This window comes from Rhinolophus sinicus, chromosome 12 (genome assembly GCF_057876585.1).
Source record: "Rhinolophus sinicus isolate RSI-liver-muscle chromosome 12, RSI-T2T, whole genome shotgun sequence".
In the NCBI taxonomy this organism is placed as follows: Eukaryota; Metazoa; Chordata; class Mammalia; order Chiroptera; family Rhinolophidae; genus Rhinolophus; species Rhinolophus sinicus.
The window spans coordinates 18,907,867-18,922,746 of record NC_142512.1 but is presented as its reverse complement, the minus strand read 5'-3'; the positions used below and the strand labels follow the sequence as shown (position 1 = coordinate 18,922,746).

General features: G+C 43.7%; 1 protein-coding gene across 1 annotated transcript in view; it reads right to left on the bottom strand.

The window, feature by feature from the left end:
* PITPNA (phosphatidylinositol transfer protein alpha) overlaps window positions 1–14,880 on the bottom strand; it is a 36,524-nt gene that overhangs the window by 5,482 nt on the left and 16,162 nt on the right. Inside the window, exons 5-10 of the mRNA XM_019755502.3 lie at window positions 14,573–14,580; window positions 13,410–13,484; window positions 12,196–12,279; window positions 10,128–10,205; window positions 9,865–9,975; window positions 8,941–9,063 (exon numbers count right to left, since the gene is read on the bottom strand). Of these exons, the coding sequence (XP_019611061.1) occupies window positions 8,941–9,063; window positions 9,865–9,975; window positions 10,128–10,205; window positions 12,196–12,279; window positions 13,410–13,484; window positions 14,573–14,580 (479 nt within the window). The remainder of the gene's footprint in view (window positions 1–8,940; window positions 9,064–9,864; window positions 9,976–10,127; window positions 10,206–12,195; window positions 12,280–13,409; window positions 13,485–14,572; window positions 14,581–14,880) is intronic.

Here is a 14,880-nt window from a genome sequence, read left to right as displayed (position 1 = left end):
TAGTTCTTCACTGGGAAACATTCTTAAAACATACTTCCTGCCACCTTGCAAACCCACGTTTCTTGTTTACACACACCCACACACACACCCACACACACACACCCACACCCCCCGCCGCACTATTATAATCAGTAAGCCCACATGGAACATGGGCACAATAAAAAAAAAATTCTCCTGGTCCTCCCCAGTGTAGGCCCGAGTTTCCTCCAACTTGATCAAAATAATTGCCTGGGGCACTTGTAGATTCTTGGGCCCCAGACCTGACTAAGAACCTACAGGAGATGGACCATAAGTCAGTCTTACAAGCCTCACTCAGTCAGTCTTACAAGCCTCACTTTTCATTGTCTGCAGCAAACATCCTCTGCTCCAAACAGGAAAGTCCGTTTGCAGACACCAAGCTAGTCCCCAACCTTTGAGCAAGCACTTAGCTCCACCTGGAAAACCTGTCTCCGGTAGAGTTTACTCAAAACTCAGTTTCCTGAATGATGATCTCTGAATTATTACTGCTCTTATAACTTCAGTTGTCCATATTCATTAATATCTGTTAATATGTTACTTCATAAGGGTTCAACAAATGAAAGTTTCCAACATGACAAATCTGTTAAGGCGAAGGGTACTGCCACCTTTTAAAAAAAGTAAAAATTTAATCCTGTGGTGTCAAGACTGGAATTGGGGCTATTTTATTTGAACATAATATGTAAGGCAGATATATTAGGTTGGTGCCAAAGTAATTGAGATTTAAAAGGTTAAACACTGTAAAACAGCAATTACTTTTGCTCCAACCTAATAGAAATAAATTTAATGTGAAAGTTCCCTAGCTCTGCCCTATGAGAAAGCCTGGGAGCAGCAACACATCAACAGTAATGAACACACCTAGCACCCCAACACCACCCTACCCTAACAGGAACCAGGGCTCCTTGAAGATACAGCTGATTCTAGGACTGAGTCACGGAAGGAACAAGACAAGCCTGGGACACTGCTGTGCTTCAGGTGAACAAGGGGCACCTCACCAGTAACTGGACAGAAAGACTGACAAGATACAATGAAAAGAACACCAAATCTGTGACATTCTGGCCTAAAATGCATAAACTGGATCTAATCATGCAGAATCATTGGACAAACCCAAATTGAGAAACATTCTACAAAATAACCAGCTATAACCCTCAAAAATGTCAAGGTCATGAAGTCCAGGGAAAACAGGAATATCACCAGATTGAAAGAGACTAGAAGGCTGCAGTGTGTGATCCTGGGTTGTTTCTTTTGCTTTAAAGGAATGGAGTCGCTGGGTAAACAGGGTATTGTATTCTTGCCATTTTCTGTAAGTTTGACATTCTTTACAATTTTCTTAAAAGACAAAAACATGCTCATTAAATGTCTGCTCACTAGTGACCATTCACATAAATTTTCAATAATCAGAGACAATTTAATGTCATGGGAGCAAAACTCTTTGAGGCTCAACCAGATCATGGTATACTCTGCGAGTTCACTGCGAATCCAAAGCCAAGTCCTGTTTTCCTACTGCTTGAGATGAGATGCAACTTCCCATCAGGGCGCTCAACAGCTTCCCCTACTCTCAGACCCCCCCCAGGGTGCTACTGAAATAAAAATGCATTATTTCATTCTTGTAATGAATGCTCTAAGAATGCTTATTTCCTGTTTCCTGGGGCCTAAATGACATGAGAGATTTTTATCTGACGTTTGCAGTGTTCCTTGGATCAAGCTATTGCAGGACACACACACACACACACACACACACACACACACACACACACACACACACACAGAGTTAAGGAACATAAGGAACATGAAAATAGAAACTTCTATTCTAGTTTGTTTTTTTTAAACAGTGGTTTCCTCTAGGAATAACCCCAGGGGTTGGAGGAAAGGGGCTTTTATTTATTTTATTTATTTATATGGACTTCTATTTTTTAATATATTCTATATCTTTTGCAAATTGCTTTCACCATTAAATATGAAACACTCCTCTGGCTTAAAAACCTAGTGAAAGCATCAATGTCAATATCCTCACTGTGACTGTACTATAGTTTTGCAAGGTACGGCCATTGGGAGAAACAGATCTCTTATTATTTCTTAAAACTGCACGTGACTATTACAATCATCTCAACATAAAAAGGTGAATAAAAAAATAAAGCTAGTAAAAATATCAGTTTAAGACACTGAAAAGTTACCACAAACCAAATAGCATTCTTGAAGGAACACAGCTATGAGGCACCTGTGGAATTGTTTTTAGAACCTCTTTAGAAACCAAAGCCACCCTATAAATAGGTTCAGCCATTTGGGAAAGGAATTTGGCAACAAATAACAACAGTCTTAAATTCTCTAATTCGATTTGTAGGAATTTATTCTAAGAAAATAATCCTTATTAACCGCCCCCCCCCAAAAAAAAAACACCGAGGGCACAAAAATTTTCACCACAGCATTATGACAGTGATAACTTAGAAACAACATGAAAGGAAAATTTAACATTGGGTAATGACAGAGTACACACAGAACAACATATATGTTGCAGTCAGAAACACGAAGACATTTTTTTAGTAGGAAAATGCTTCCTTAAAATGTTCAGAGAAAAAGGTAAGATAATCAACCACCTGGCACATGCAATACAATCATAACTAAGTAGAAGTGTGTAGAAAGACTTAAAAATGCAGGAAAATGTTTTTAGTGGTTGTCTTTAAATGGTAAGAGTACAAGTTGATTTTTTTCTTTCTACTTTTTCACTCTTTTCCAAAAGATGTTTAATGCTTATATATTACCTTAATATTGAAAAATGAAATTATATTTAAAAATAAAATAAAGCTACTCCCATGTTTTAAGATGTTGTCCAATGTTCTGGGCGGTTTGCCCTGGGGTCAATCATTGCCGGACAGGTCAGAGGGAATTTTGACCCACGGGATAGCGTCATCCTCCATGTACAGCAGGGGTGCCCAAACTTTTTTCAACGTTTTTTTACCAAGGGCCATATGCGGTAAAATACACAAACAGCAGGCCACTCACTCGAGGTGAAGTACATATTGCCTCACCTGGTTTATTTAAGTAAACTAAACATATTTTTGGAATTTGCTGCAGGCCAATTAAAAATGGATTGCGGGCCACAGTTGGCCCGTGGGCCGCAGTTTGGACACCCCTGATGTACAGGGATCCCTCAGCCTCAGGAGACCTAGCTCTGCCCTCTGCAGACGCTATGAGAATCTCAGATTCTAACCTCCCATGGCCTCGCAGGTGAGCTAGGCACCAAGTATTTTCTCTTTATCAGCCTAACCCTCAGATTTTATATCTATCACAGTCCCAAACTGGAAACTTTGAGGTAGTGTCCTGGCAGGCACTTCACTACACAGGGACCCTTACAGAGTCTCTGGGTAACCAGTCCAAAGTTTAAAGCTTAAAATCTAAAACCGATAGTGATATATTAGTCAAAAAGCCATAGGATAAACAAGGGCCCTCTGCACCAAGATGCAGGTAATGAGAAAGGGACAGGTGTGTTCACAAGCAAGAATGTGGACGGGAAGAGTGGCTACAAGGGGGCTCAGAGACAGCCCCCAGGCGGGCCAGCTGTGCAAGAGTGTCATGTAGCCTCTCGGCTCCATCACGGAGCACCAAGTCCAGAAGGGAAGGATTATGGAGGGATCAGAGGAATCACAGAGCCAACAGGGACGTAGGACCCTGCAGGGAAGGCTGGGAAAGAAAATGCTGCAGAATCTTAATCATGCTCTAACACACAGCATCTTTGCTGTTTTCTAACAAGTGCTCTAGTGGGTCCAGTAAATAGGGAAATAAGTTTTCTTAAAATTTTTTAAATGAGTTCTCTTCTCCCAGGCTCATTATCTACAAAATTAATGGCCAAAGGCCCAGGAGGCACTTGGTTCAGTGAACTAGAAGGTATCCTTCACTTCTGAGTCTCAGTTTCTCTATCTACAAAATTAAAATAATATTTAAGGCACAGGTTGCCACACAAGCTTACCACATACGACAGGCACACAGTAAGACCTCAATAAATGTTAGCTTCTAGTAATAATAAAAATAATTTTATCACCACCATGTTCATCAGATAGTGAGTTCCTCATTACAGGAGGCAATCAAGCACAGGCTGGTGGAGAAGCTACAGAGAGGACTCAAGCACTGGACATATAATGGGACTAAATGACCTTTACGGTGCCTTCTTCTACTTTTGACATTATGAGTCTCTTAAGACAGCAAGTGAGAGGGAGGATGAGGGAGGGGGGAAGGGAGAGGGAGAAAAGGTGAGAGGGAAAGGGAGAAAGAGAGAGGGGAAAAAGAGAGTGAGAGAGGGAAACTGCTTTCCTACAGGCACACATCTCCTGACATTTTTCTTTTTAGGGCAAAGGACTAATCTCTTGATCCCTTGTTTCTCAAATCCTTGAGCCTTGTCCAAGAATGGTGAGTCCTCCCCCAACCCCCCCAGGGACGAGAGTTATAGCAGTGGCGACTGGCCTTCTAGTGACCCATCATAACTCACAAAAATAACCCACCCACTTTATAGACTACTATGCACTGGCTTAAAGAATTACAGTCACAATTCCTACTGCAAGTGAATCATGGCCGATTGAATGCATGCATTTATTGCTATTTCTCCCCCAAACCCTACTATGATGACAGTAAAGATATAAAAAAAGATATAAAGCCACGAAGACAACAAGAGTGATGAGACGGGAGGATTATAAAGGTGACACTAAATCTTCTATTTTGAGATTGGGATCTCTGGTATAATTAGAATTAATAAGTGTAATTTATCTCAGGACCTTTTTGAAAGCTTTCTTTTCTTTGCCTCCTTTCCACCAAAGCTTAATGACTGCTTGCTATACATTTACTATGCAGACCAGTTTCAATGTTTCTATTTACTTCCGCCCAGTACAGGTCCTGTTACTCTGTGGAGAGGTTTTGTATCTGTATGGGATCCACTTCTGGCTCCAACTTAAATCTACATCATATGCAAAGGTAGCAATAACAACCAGTTTTAACTGCACCTTCCCCCACCCCAACGGACAAAGCCGAACCCAAAAGAAAATTCCATTACAGGCCGAAGCAATTTACATCCTGGCTAGAAAATACAAAACTTGAGACGAAACAAAGACTCGATGCAGTAGTCTCCAGCAGACTCTACCCAGCCGACCCTTCTCTTATTTTAATAAATCTTCCTTCTGTATTTCTACCTGCCTCATGAATCCTTTCACAACCTGCGAGTGAGCAGCCACAACACAGAGGAGAGAGACAACAGCAGCTTAGAGATGGTAACAACTTTCTGGAAGGTGAAAAAAGGATGGGTGAGCAGCAACTGAGTGGCCTGAGCTGACACCTAAGTGCCAGTAACGAAGGGAGCCAGTAAGGAGCAGACCAATTTGTGCTGTAAGTTCTCCAAAGACTCAGGAACTGGGAGCACCAGGCACCTCTGAAGGTGGAAGTGGAGATGGAGTTGAAAACAGGTGACTTGTTTGAAAATCCGAATAAAGAACAGTTTGGCTTTGGCATTCCCTCCCCCAGTTCTCACAGTCAAGCAACCACCCCCACTTCCTGCCATAGGAAGGCCAGGGGGTTCTCTGGGGGGCGGGGGGGGGGGGGCTTGCTAGGGGCCAAGTGGACACAATACAAAACAAGAGGGGATTAAGGTGAGCCCCCCAGGACCCTTCTCCAGCTCAGTTCCCAGAATGCTGGCTGCCTGACCATCCCCCCAAGCAGGAGACCAGAGAGTCTTCTCTAGACGAAATGACCAGCCCAATAAAAACACTCAGGATCCTGAAGCAGGGGACCCCAATGTAACCACTTGACTACCCTGCAATGAAGCCCACCCACTGATTCAAAGAAATTACAATCAGCTCTTGACTTTCAGTTTTAAATGTGAATGGCCGGCCAAGGACCACCAGTTGTTTGAGGAAAGCCCCTAAGACAAACAGTCCTACAAGAAAAAGGAGCTCAGAGGAAAACAAAAAATATTCAGTAGGGCAGAGACACCTCAAAAACAGAACACAAACCCAAAAAGCTCTAGCTTCAGAAAAGATTAACGCATGTACGAAAAAACAAAAAAGTACTTTAAAAAAAGAACACAGAACAAGAAATTAAAAATGAACTTAAAAATGTTTTAAATTCAATAGAAGAGAGAAAAGTTAACATTGGAAAATAGCTCCCAGAAAGCAGACAAAAAGAGGAGAGAAAAACATAAGAAAACGAGAAGGTCAATTCGAGGTCCAACGCCCAACTAATAAAAACTGCAGAAAGAGAACAAAGAGAGAGGAGACAATTGTGAAACAGATAATACAAAAACATTTTCCATAACTGAAGAGATCTTCGGATCAAGGTATCACCAACCAAGTGGGAGCAAAATGAATGAGAATGGATCAGCACCAACTACATTACTATGCAATGAATGTCACACTCCAACAAAACCCAATCATCCACAGAGACTGGAAAACAAAACTTAATGAAACAGACACATCAACTAAGCAGCAGAAAGAAGGGAGGCAATTAGTAAGTTCTTAAAAAAACAAAAAAATTGTACAAGAAAGGAATGAAAACCAGAGTAGACGAAAAGGCTCCGTTAGGAAAAAAGAATGAGCTGTAATAATATAAACACTGAAAAACCAATGAGCCCCATATTGAAGGATGGAGAGGGGAAGAGTGTGAGTTGTGAGTGGAGAAAAAGAGCGAAATCTTCCAGAGGAAGTTGATGCTTAATACCAAAAGTTGAGAAACTAAGAATTAAGAGCACAAGTACATTATTTGGCAATAGGGAGGTAATTAACAAAAGAAGCAACTATAAGAATGAAAGGAGCTGTTCTGGGGGGTGGGACCTCAGGGCCTGGGCAGAGGACAGTTTTTTCTTCACAAGCCTGGGATACTGAGTCTTTAAATTAGAAAAGTACTTTTGGAGGTGATGGATATGTTTATCCATCATTCATTGTGGTGGTGATGGTTTCACGGGCGTATACTCATCTGCAAACTCACAGAGATATATACATTAAATATATGCAGCTTTCTGTATGTCAGTCATACCTCAGTGCAGTAGGGATTTTTAATAAAAAAAAAAGAAGAAAGAAAACTACAAAAATAAAACTTTGATAAAAAGAGGGTAAAAAAAGACAGGGAAAAAAACAAGTAAGCCAGAGGCACATTTAGCATCCAAAAATACTGTACAGTCGCTAATGAGGTCAAGATATGTCACACAATAACACGGACTGGGTTTTGCTTTCTCTTCCACTGCAAACTACTTTTAAAATTCCAATTCCAAACAGGATTTCCCACATTTGCAGTCATCCTGGAGGACAGTGGTCACCTAAGCTTATGGCCCAATTCTCCAGAGAATGGAGAAACACGTGAAGACATGGGGTGGGGAGTGAAAAAGAGCTCCCTAAGTAAGGCTAAGGCCTCTCTTATAGTTTGGATCTGAATAGGCAGGTTCAGTAGCTCCTCTGGAGAGCTCTCCCAGCTCTAAGAATTCGAATTCTACCCAGAGCAAAAGGCTGTCTGCAAATGCTTCGGTGACCCTGTGTGCTTTATGCCGGCCTTTGTCAGGCAACAGGTGGCTGAAGCTCCAGGCTGCCCCCCCCCCCCCCAATCTCTGTGTTCCTCTGTTTTGTAACTTTGTTCTTTTCTCTTTTCCTCAGGACTAGGGTGGCCAAAAGACTCAGGCCTCTCTCTTATACAGTCAGAATGACCAGAGTCCTGGATGTTAAAATCTACCACTTCCTTAAGATTCTTAGCAGAAGCAGCAGAAATTGTATCCAAAATCCTGCCACTTCCCTGCCAAATGTAACTGAATGAAAAACCGAAACATCTGCCTTCATCAGGAAGTACCTCAGCACACAACTTGAGTGAGTCACCTCAGGGAGTGTTATCCTGGAGGTAAAAACAACTCCCCAGGGTGGGCTGGGGGGCTTCAGAGGAAGGGCTCCTGGGCAGTATAGGGGGGGCACCACAGCACCCAGGCCTCAATCTCACTTGAGGCCCTTCTGGAGAGCTGGGCAAGGCCATGCAAAGCAATGTCTGCCAGACACCCAGGCTCCGTGCCAACCCACCCAAGGCAAGGAGGGAGAAATGGATGGCAGTTCTTATGGAACGGAACTTCCTGCCTTATTTTTAGCCCCAGGCAGGGAGGAGGGCCCCAAATGGCATTTAGAGGGAGCAGAGTCCGAGTGCTTAAAAGCTATGGCGCTGACCCTGACCTATCACCTGCAGGCAGTGACCCCAGGCACGGCATTGATCTCTCAGAGCCTCTACCTCCTCATCTGAGTGTGGGGATCACAGTGGGGCCCTCTCACAGGTGTTGTGACATTCACAGGAGACGGTGCATGTAAAAGCCTCACAACAGTCTCCCCCACAGTGAGTACCTGAATGTTATTTATGACCATCTCCTCAGAGTGAGCCTCGCAGGGAGCGTCTCCAAACAAAGCAGGGGGAGCGTTAGGTCTTCAGGCTCCCATGGAGCAGAGAGCCCTCCTTCTGGGAGCCATGCCAAGCTCCCCCCCAACCCCACCCCCAAAGCAAAGGTTCCAAACTCTAAAAATAGCTCAAAAAACACCTCAGGAAGTAGTTCGTTATGTGTGTTGTTGTGTCTTCTGTGTGATATTCACGATCAGCCCCACCTGCCACCTCCCAGGGTCAGCTCCACCTCTGCAGCCCAGCAGGAGAACCACTGCAGCAACTGTATTACTCACTTGGCATGCAGCATACACTGCCATATTTGTCTCTCTGGATATGCCAAGACCTCAACTAGATAGCAAATTCAAGGGCACAGGCTGTTTTCTTCCTTCGAGTTCGCAGACTGCCTGGCATGAGACTGTACCTGAAGGAGACACTGACACGTTCCCATAACCACAGAACTGTGCCCTCAGTGAACTGTCCCAGCGTGAGAGTCTCCTTCACATGTTCACCTAGTTGAGGGCCCCTGAGTCTCCTCTGGGCATCTCTTACCTCATCCAGCTGTTTCTTTGTCTCTTCTTCCATCCTTCGAATGTCATCCATTGTCAGGTCAACCCACTTATCGAGCCAACAGAACAGCTGCCGGTGGAAGTTTGTAAACAGACGCCTCTCTTGCTATAAAAAGAAAGGAACCCAGTTAGGACCCAGAAGGGGAAGGCTATTGCTGCAGCCCTTCTCCCCATGATCTCTGAGCCAATACCCATACTTCAATGGGGTGGTGGGGTTGGAGTGATGCCTGACTTGTCTGGATGAGCCCTCCAGTCCCATAGGTCAGTGACTTTTACCTTCACGTGTCTAACAGGTAGGGCTTCAAGTAGGAGCGAGCCCCCCAGGAAAGAATGGGTAGCTACCTCACAGCTAGGCCCTACACCAAACTGCTACTAAGACAAGCAGCCAATGAGCTCGCAGCTAAGCCAAAGCCCCAGAACAACTGTGCCAAGTTTCCTCCTTGTCTCTGGAGCCTAAAGGCAGGTTAACACTGGCCAGCAGCTATGAAACGTGGCCCAAGAGTGAGGCTCTAACACATCAGAAAAAAGGTTATAAAAACTCCTTATGTTTGCCTAGTTCAGTAATTCAGGGCACCAGAGAGTTTGGTTAACAGTACCTCTTGCTTTTTGGTTTCAAGAAAAGAGAGACTGAGTTTTATTTGTATTTCAATCATAGCAAGCCCCATCCTGTTTCCTTTTCTTGCCTCAGTTTCCTTCCATCACTCATGGTGCCCTTGGATACAGAGCATTAACCGTAAGACAGTTAAGTACAAGGGGTAGTGGAGGGGTGTCTAGGCGATCAAACTGAAATATGTGAATGTCAGCCACCTTAGGATACAAGTCACATGGGTTGTATGATCTTCTCTTGTTGGGCAGAACAGCCCCACCAACATACACACACTAGGAAGGCCTTACCCCGGTAACTTACCTTATGTATAAAGTTTTCCACTTTGTTCTGCAGGCCCCACCACTTGAACTTGACAGTAACCAGTTTGTATGCACACATGTATGGGCAGTCTTTCTGATTTACAAGTTCTTGCTGTATTAGAAACACACCCACAGGCAGGCAGATAACTAAGAGGGCAGACCTCTGACTCTCCCTTAGCCCAGTCCCAGCAATTCCCTTCCTCCTCTGTGAGAGGCCCACCCACACTGTGCCCAGCCCCCTGGTGGTGAGGGTGTAAACTGCACCTTCCAATTCGGGCCCAAGGGTCCTCGGCCTGTTTTGATAGATTTAAATTTTGCTGGGTCTTCCTCTGCCTTGTAATCCTGAGAAGTTGTAGAATTGGAGATGGAGGAGAGCGGGAGGGAGGGAGGACATAGGAGAGAGGGAGATAGGGGAGGACAGGGAGGGAGAGAAAGGGAGAGAATCAGATTTTCCATCAGATTATACTTTATACCAGTTTTAATGCTGCTGGCACACAGAAAATATAGGAAAATATTACAAACAAGATATAGAACTGTTTACATTTGCCTCAGAGGAGCATTCTATGTGATTTTCTCTGCCAGGGTTTGTTTTCAATTTTATCATATGAAAGTGTCACCAGACTGTCTGAGCAGGCATGTATTTCCATTAACGCAGGGATTTTTAACCTGGGGTGAGCATTCAAATTACCAGGGACGGTTTCTTCAAAATACAGATTTCTGAGCCACTCCACCTATAACCCAATAAATAAGAATAACTGAATAACTGCAGGTAAGGGCAGCATGGATTTTTTTTTTTTTTTAACCTCTGAAGGTGAGTCTAAAACACAGCCAGAGCTGAGAACAATTGGCTGTCACTGCTGAAATATTCTAATCTGATCTCCCTCTGGCTTGTTTTTTGTTTCAAACTGGCTTGTTTTAATAAAATCATAATTGGAAATGTTCAATGTATAGAACATAGACTGTTCAATGTATAGTTTCATCTTGTGTATTATTGTCAGTAGCACTTCACTGATTTATAATGCAGTCAATGCTGTATGTTAATTAACCATAACAAAAGTTTAATCTTTGGCTATTTCTCTGCATTGACTCATACGCGCCCAGGAAAAGCAAACTCATTATAGCATCTACTTAACAAAAATAACAAAGATAACAAATATTTCTCTCTCTCTCTCTCTCTCTCTCTCTCTCTCTCTCTCTCACACACACACACACACACACACACACACACACACACACACACACAGAGTCATAAAGTATTTCCCAAAGCTAAGATCATTTATATATGCTTTAAAAAAGTAAATCTTCCCCACCTCTGCTTCTCTCCATTCAACACGAGATAACTAGAGTTGACAAACTACTCGAAGAGTCACACTCTTTGCTAGTATTTCTGTTTCAGAAATATTGGGGTATGTTCAGTTTGAGAAAAACCATCAGGCTATGTACACTTACGAAAAATTCACTTTGCTATATATGTTATACTTCAATAAAAAGTCTTTTGAAAAATCCGTTAACCTTTTGAGGGTGGGAGTGGGGATATCCCACAAGCACAAGATGAAGCACAAGATGGTTTTCATCTTTTTGGAAATGCACACATCAAAATATCTTAAGCACACAGAGTGATTCTTGGAAGGAGGCATCACAGCCCTGGGATACGGAGAGCAAACACTTATTCCTGCTCATGGGCAGAGAGCCAAATTCCTGTGCCCGGATCCCAACAGGCCGCTGTCAGATAGGAAGAGTATTGAATGACGGGGAACTACCCTCTCCTTCCCCAAACATACTTCCTGGGAGCATAGTAATGAGCAGGAAAGACCCGATCCCCACTCTCTCCAGTTTTATGGTCCAGCAGTGGACTGTCCTTTCCCAGGTGCTTGCTGCCATGTTTGTCACTCTGAGAAAACACTATCAACTTCTTGAGGGCAGGGGACTTGTCTTTTCATATATCTGTATCCCTTACCTGGAACCCACCAGAACAGAGGACTCTGAACACAACAGGCAGGCAAAAAATGTTTCTTAGTTTCTGAGTTGGAACAATAACTTTGAGAACTAGTTTCAGGCTAAGTGTCACTTCAGCCAGGTAAGTCACCCTCAGGGCTGCCGAGAGCACCTGCGCTGTCCAGTGATATTTTCCAGAGACTGAACAGGATACATACATCGAGGCCACTATTTCCCTGCTGTATCCCAAGGGAACTTAATACTAATTTAAAAAATAAAACCATACCCAAGAGAGAACCTCCCTTTGATCCAAGTTGGGTCTGGTTCCCTGTTTCTCTGACACTTAGATGTCATTTCTGCATCTCAAAGGCCAGCCACATCTCTCAGGAGCACCTACCTTGCTAAGTACTTGGCTTCGATCTGCAATGTCTATATATATGGCTTCCACATGTTTCCAGGTCTCAGGCTCCAGTTTATGCACCTGCAGGAACGAGGAGGACCACTGTGTAGTTTTTGTCAGATACAAAGCACTCTTTACCCAGAAGGAACACTATTCCCATAGCCAGAGAGGTGAGATTTCTACTGGTAAAGAATCACCTACAAAATTATACAAAGGGACAGGCAGATGGATTTTAAGTGGACGTACATTTCAGCACTAATGCTCTGACTTTTCAGGCTAATTACCACTTCAGTAGGTCAAAACCCTCCCAGGCTACCTATCGTACCTACATTATTTCCATATGTTCCCTCTTTGTAAAGACTATTTACACTCGGGGAGATGTTGCCTGCTTAGCCATATACTGCTTATTTTGATGCTTTTAAAAATTAATTTAAACAGGTTGCATATGTACAAGATACGAAATTATGATACAAATTCAAAATGTACCAAAGGATATGATAAAGAGTAATTCTCTTCTCCCACTCCAACCCTGAATAACACCACTGCTACCAGATTCTATGCACATACAAACATCCACGTGCAAAGATTTTTCTTTAAATATAAATGGTAGCACACATACACACTGTATTGCATCTTCCTTTCTTCATTGGACAATATATATTGAAGACTGTTCCTTATTGGTTCTTTTAAATGGCTGCATAATATACTTCTATATGGCTGCACCACAATTTATTTAACAGTGCCCTACGGATGGGCTCGCGTATTGTTTTTAATCTTTGGCTACACAAAGAATGCTGCAACGAATCTCCTTGTATGTTATTTCACACACGTGCACACATAACCGTTATGTGGAATTGCTAGTCAAGGTGTATTTTAAATGTGAGGAATTATTGGCAAATTGTGCTCTACAGAGGCTGTAATTCTGGTGTTTTAAAAATATAGCTCTTTTGTGTAAAGAGTTGTACTTTAGACCAATCCCAGTACTATGACCAGGCCTCTTAAGTTGTCTTAGAGAGCGTATTTTACAAATTAGTGACACAACAATCCCATGCTAGCAGGACAGGTCTAGGCAGAGGCTGTTGCCTTCCTGGCCAGGAAAAAGGTGGGCACACAGAGGCCCCCAAGATAGGGATGGTGAAGCTACAGGGCAGAGCCTCAGGACCCTGCTCCAAGGCCTGAAGTCCTTGGGGCTCTTGGGAAGTGCTACTCACATTCTCCTGGGTGCCAAGATCTGGTTTGTGCCAGGTTTCTATTTTAATCAAAAAGTCTTCTTTCATGTACTCATTCTGGAAGGGAGAGAAAAAAAAAACCACAACCTTACGGTCACCAGACTCAAAGTTGGAGAGCAACCAACCATCTCCCATGACTGGATCATAGGCAGTCGAGACACTCTAGCCTCTGCCCTATAATAACAGCTAACTTGACTGGGAGCCCACAACATGCTAGCCACGCATTATCTCATTTAATCCTCATCCCAGCCTGTGAGGGCTGCAGTAATATCACCCTTATTTTACAGACGAAGAAAGTGAAGCTCAAAGGGGTGAGGTGACTTGTCTAAGGCCGCAGGGAGAATGACAGAGCTGGGCCTCAAAAGTCAGCTTTGTCTGACTTCAAAATCCATGGATGTCACCTCTCTGCCACACCACCTATGCACAGGGTGCTAACGGTTGATTAGCAGTGTGGGAAGAACACAGAAGGCTTCCTAACCAACCAGAAATGTTCACCACCACCCTATTCCCCCAGCCAGCCTTTTGCTGAGGCTGGAAGTTCTCTTTTCAGCAAATTAACCCTTCGTGCTAATTACTGTCTTCCTCCCTTAGGGCTTTTTAAAAATTGGAGCTACACAAAGGAGAAACACATTAGCCCATTAACTCCTTAGCAGGAATGAGGTTTCCAACAACTGCCTAAGTTAACGGGCAGGGACAAGGCACTGGATGAGGATGCTACAGGGTGGAGAGAAGGGGCAACGACACAGGGGACGGTCATGGACGAGAAACCTTCCTGCCTTCATAATGTTGCCAAGGGCCAGTGCTCACTGGGGTCAACAGATGCCCAAAGGAAGAGCCCCACTCAGGTCAGCTGAACAGACGTTTCTGTACAACCCTGAAAAGGCACGACCTGGGGACAGTAAGGGAGAGCTGGGACACCACGGTACTGACTGCTGCACCTTACAAAGCGTCAGGCCAATGTAGCTTAAAGCAAGAGGCCACTGTGCCAGTGAACAGGTTCCCCCTTAGGACAGAAAGGGTTAAGCTTCAACAGCTCTAAAAGTCACCCAAGAGAAAGAGGGCTACCCGGGACCCTCTGGTGCAGTTCCAATTATTTCTTTTCTTCTAAATCATCTACAATTCCAACCCCCCCTGAAAATACTTACTGTAATAACTGCTCCAAGGCAAGGACATGGAAAGAAGAGAGAAAACGATTAATGAGGATGAATAATGAGGATGCCCCTCTGCCTCACAGGCCACAGTAGCCAGAGAGTTCTCCGCTCCCTGGGGCTTATTCCGCAATCACTCTCCCAGCCCCAGTGAGTGCATTTGGTCCCTCACATGCACCAACGCTCACGTTTCAATCATTCAAAAACCCCAAAAGACCAGATGTGGAATTTAATTAAAGAGATGCCACTATCAGCTCGCTGAGGTTCGTTCTGGCTGGGCGAGGAAAGGGGACGGGCTGAGGAGC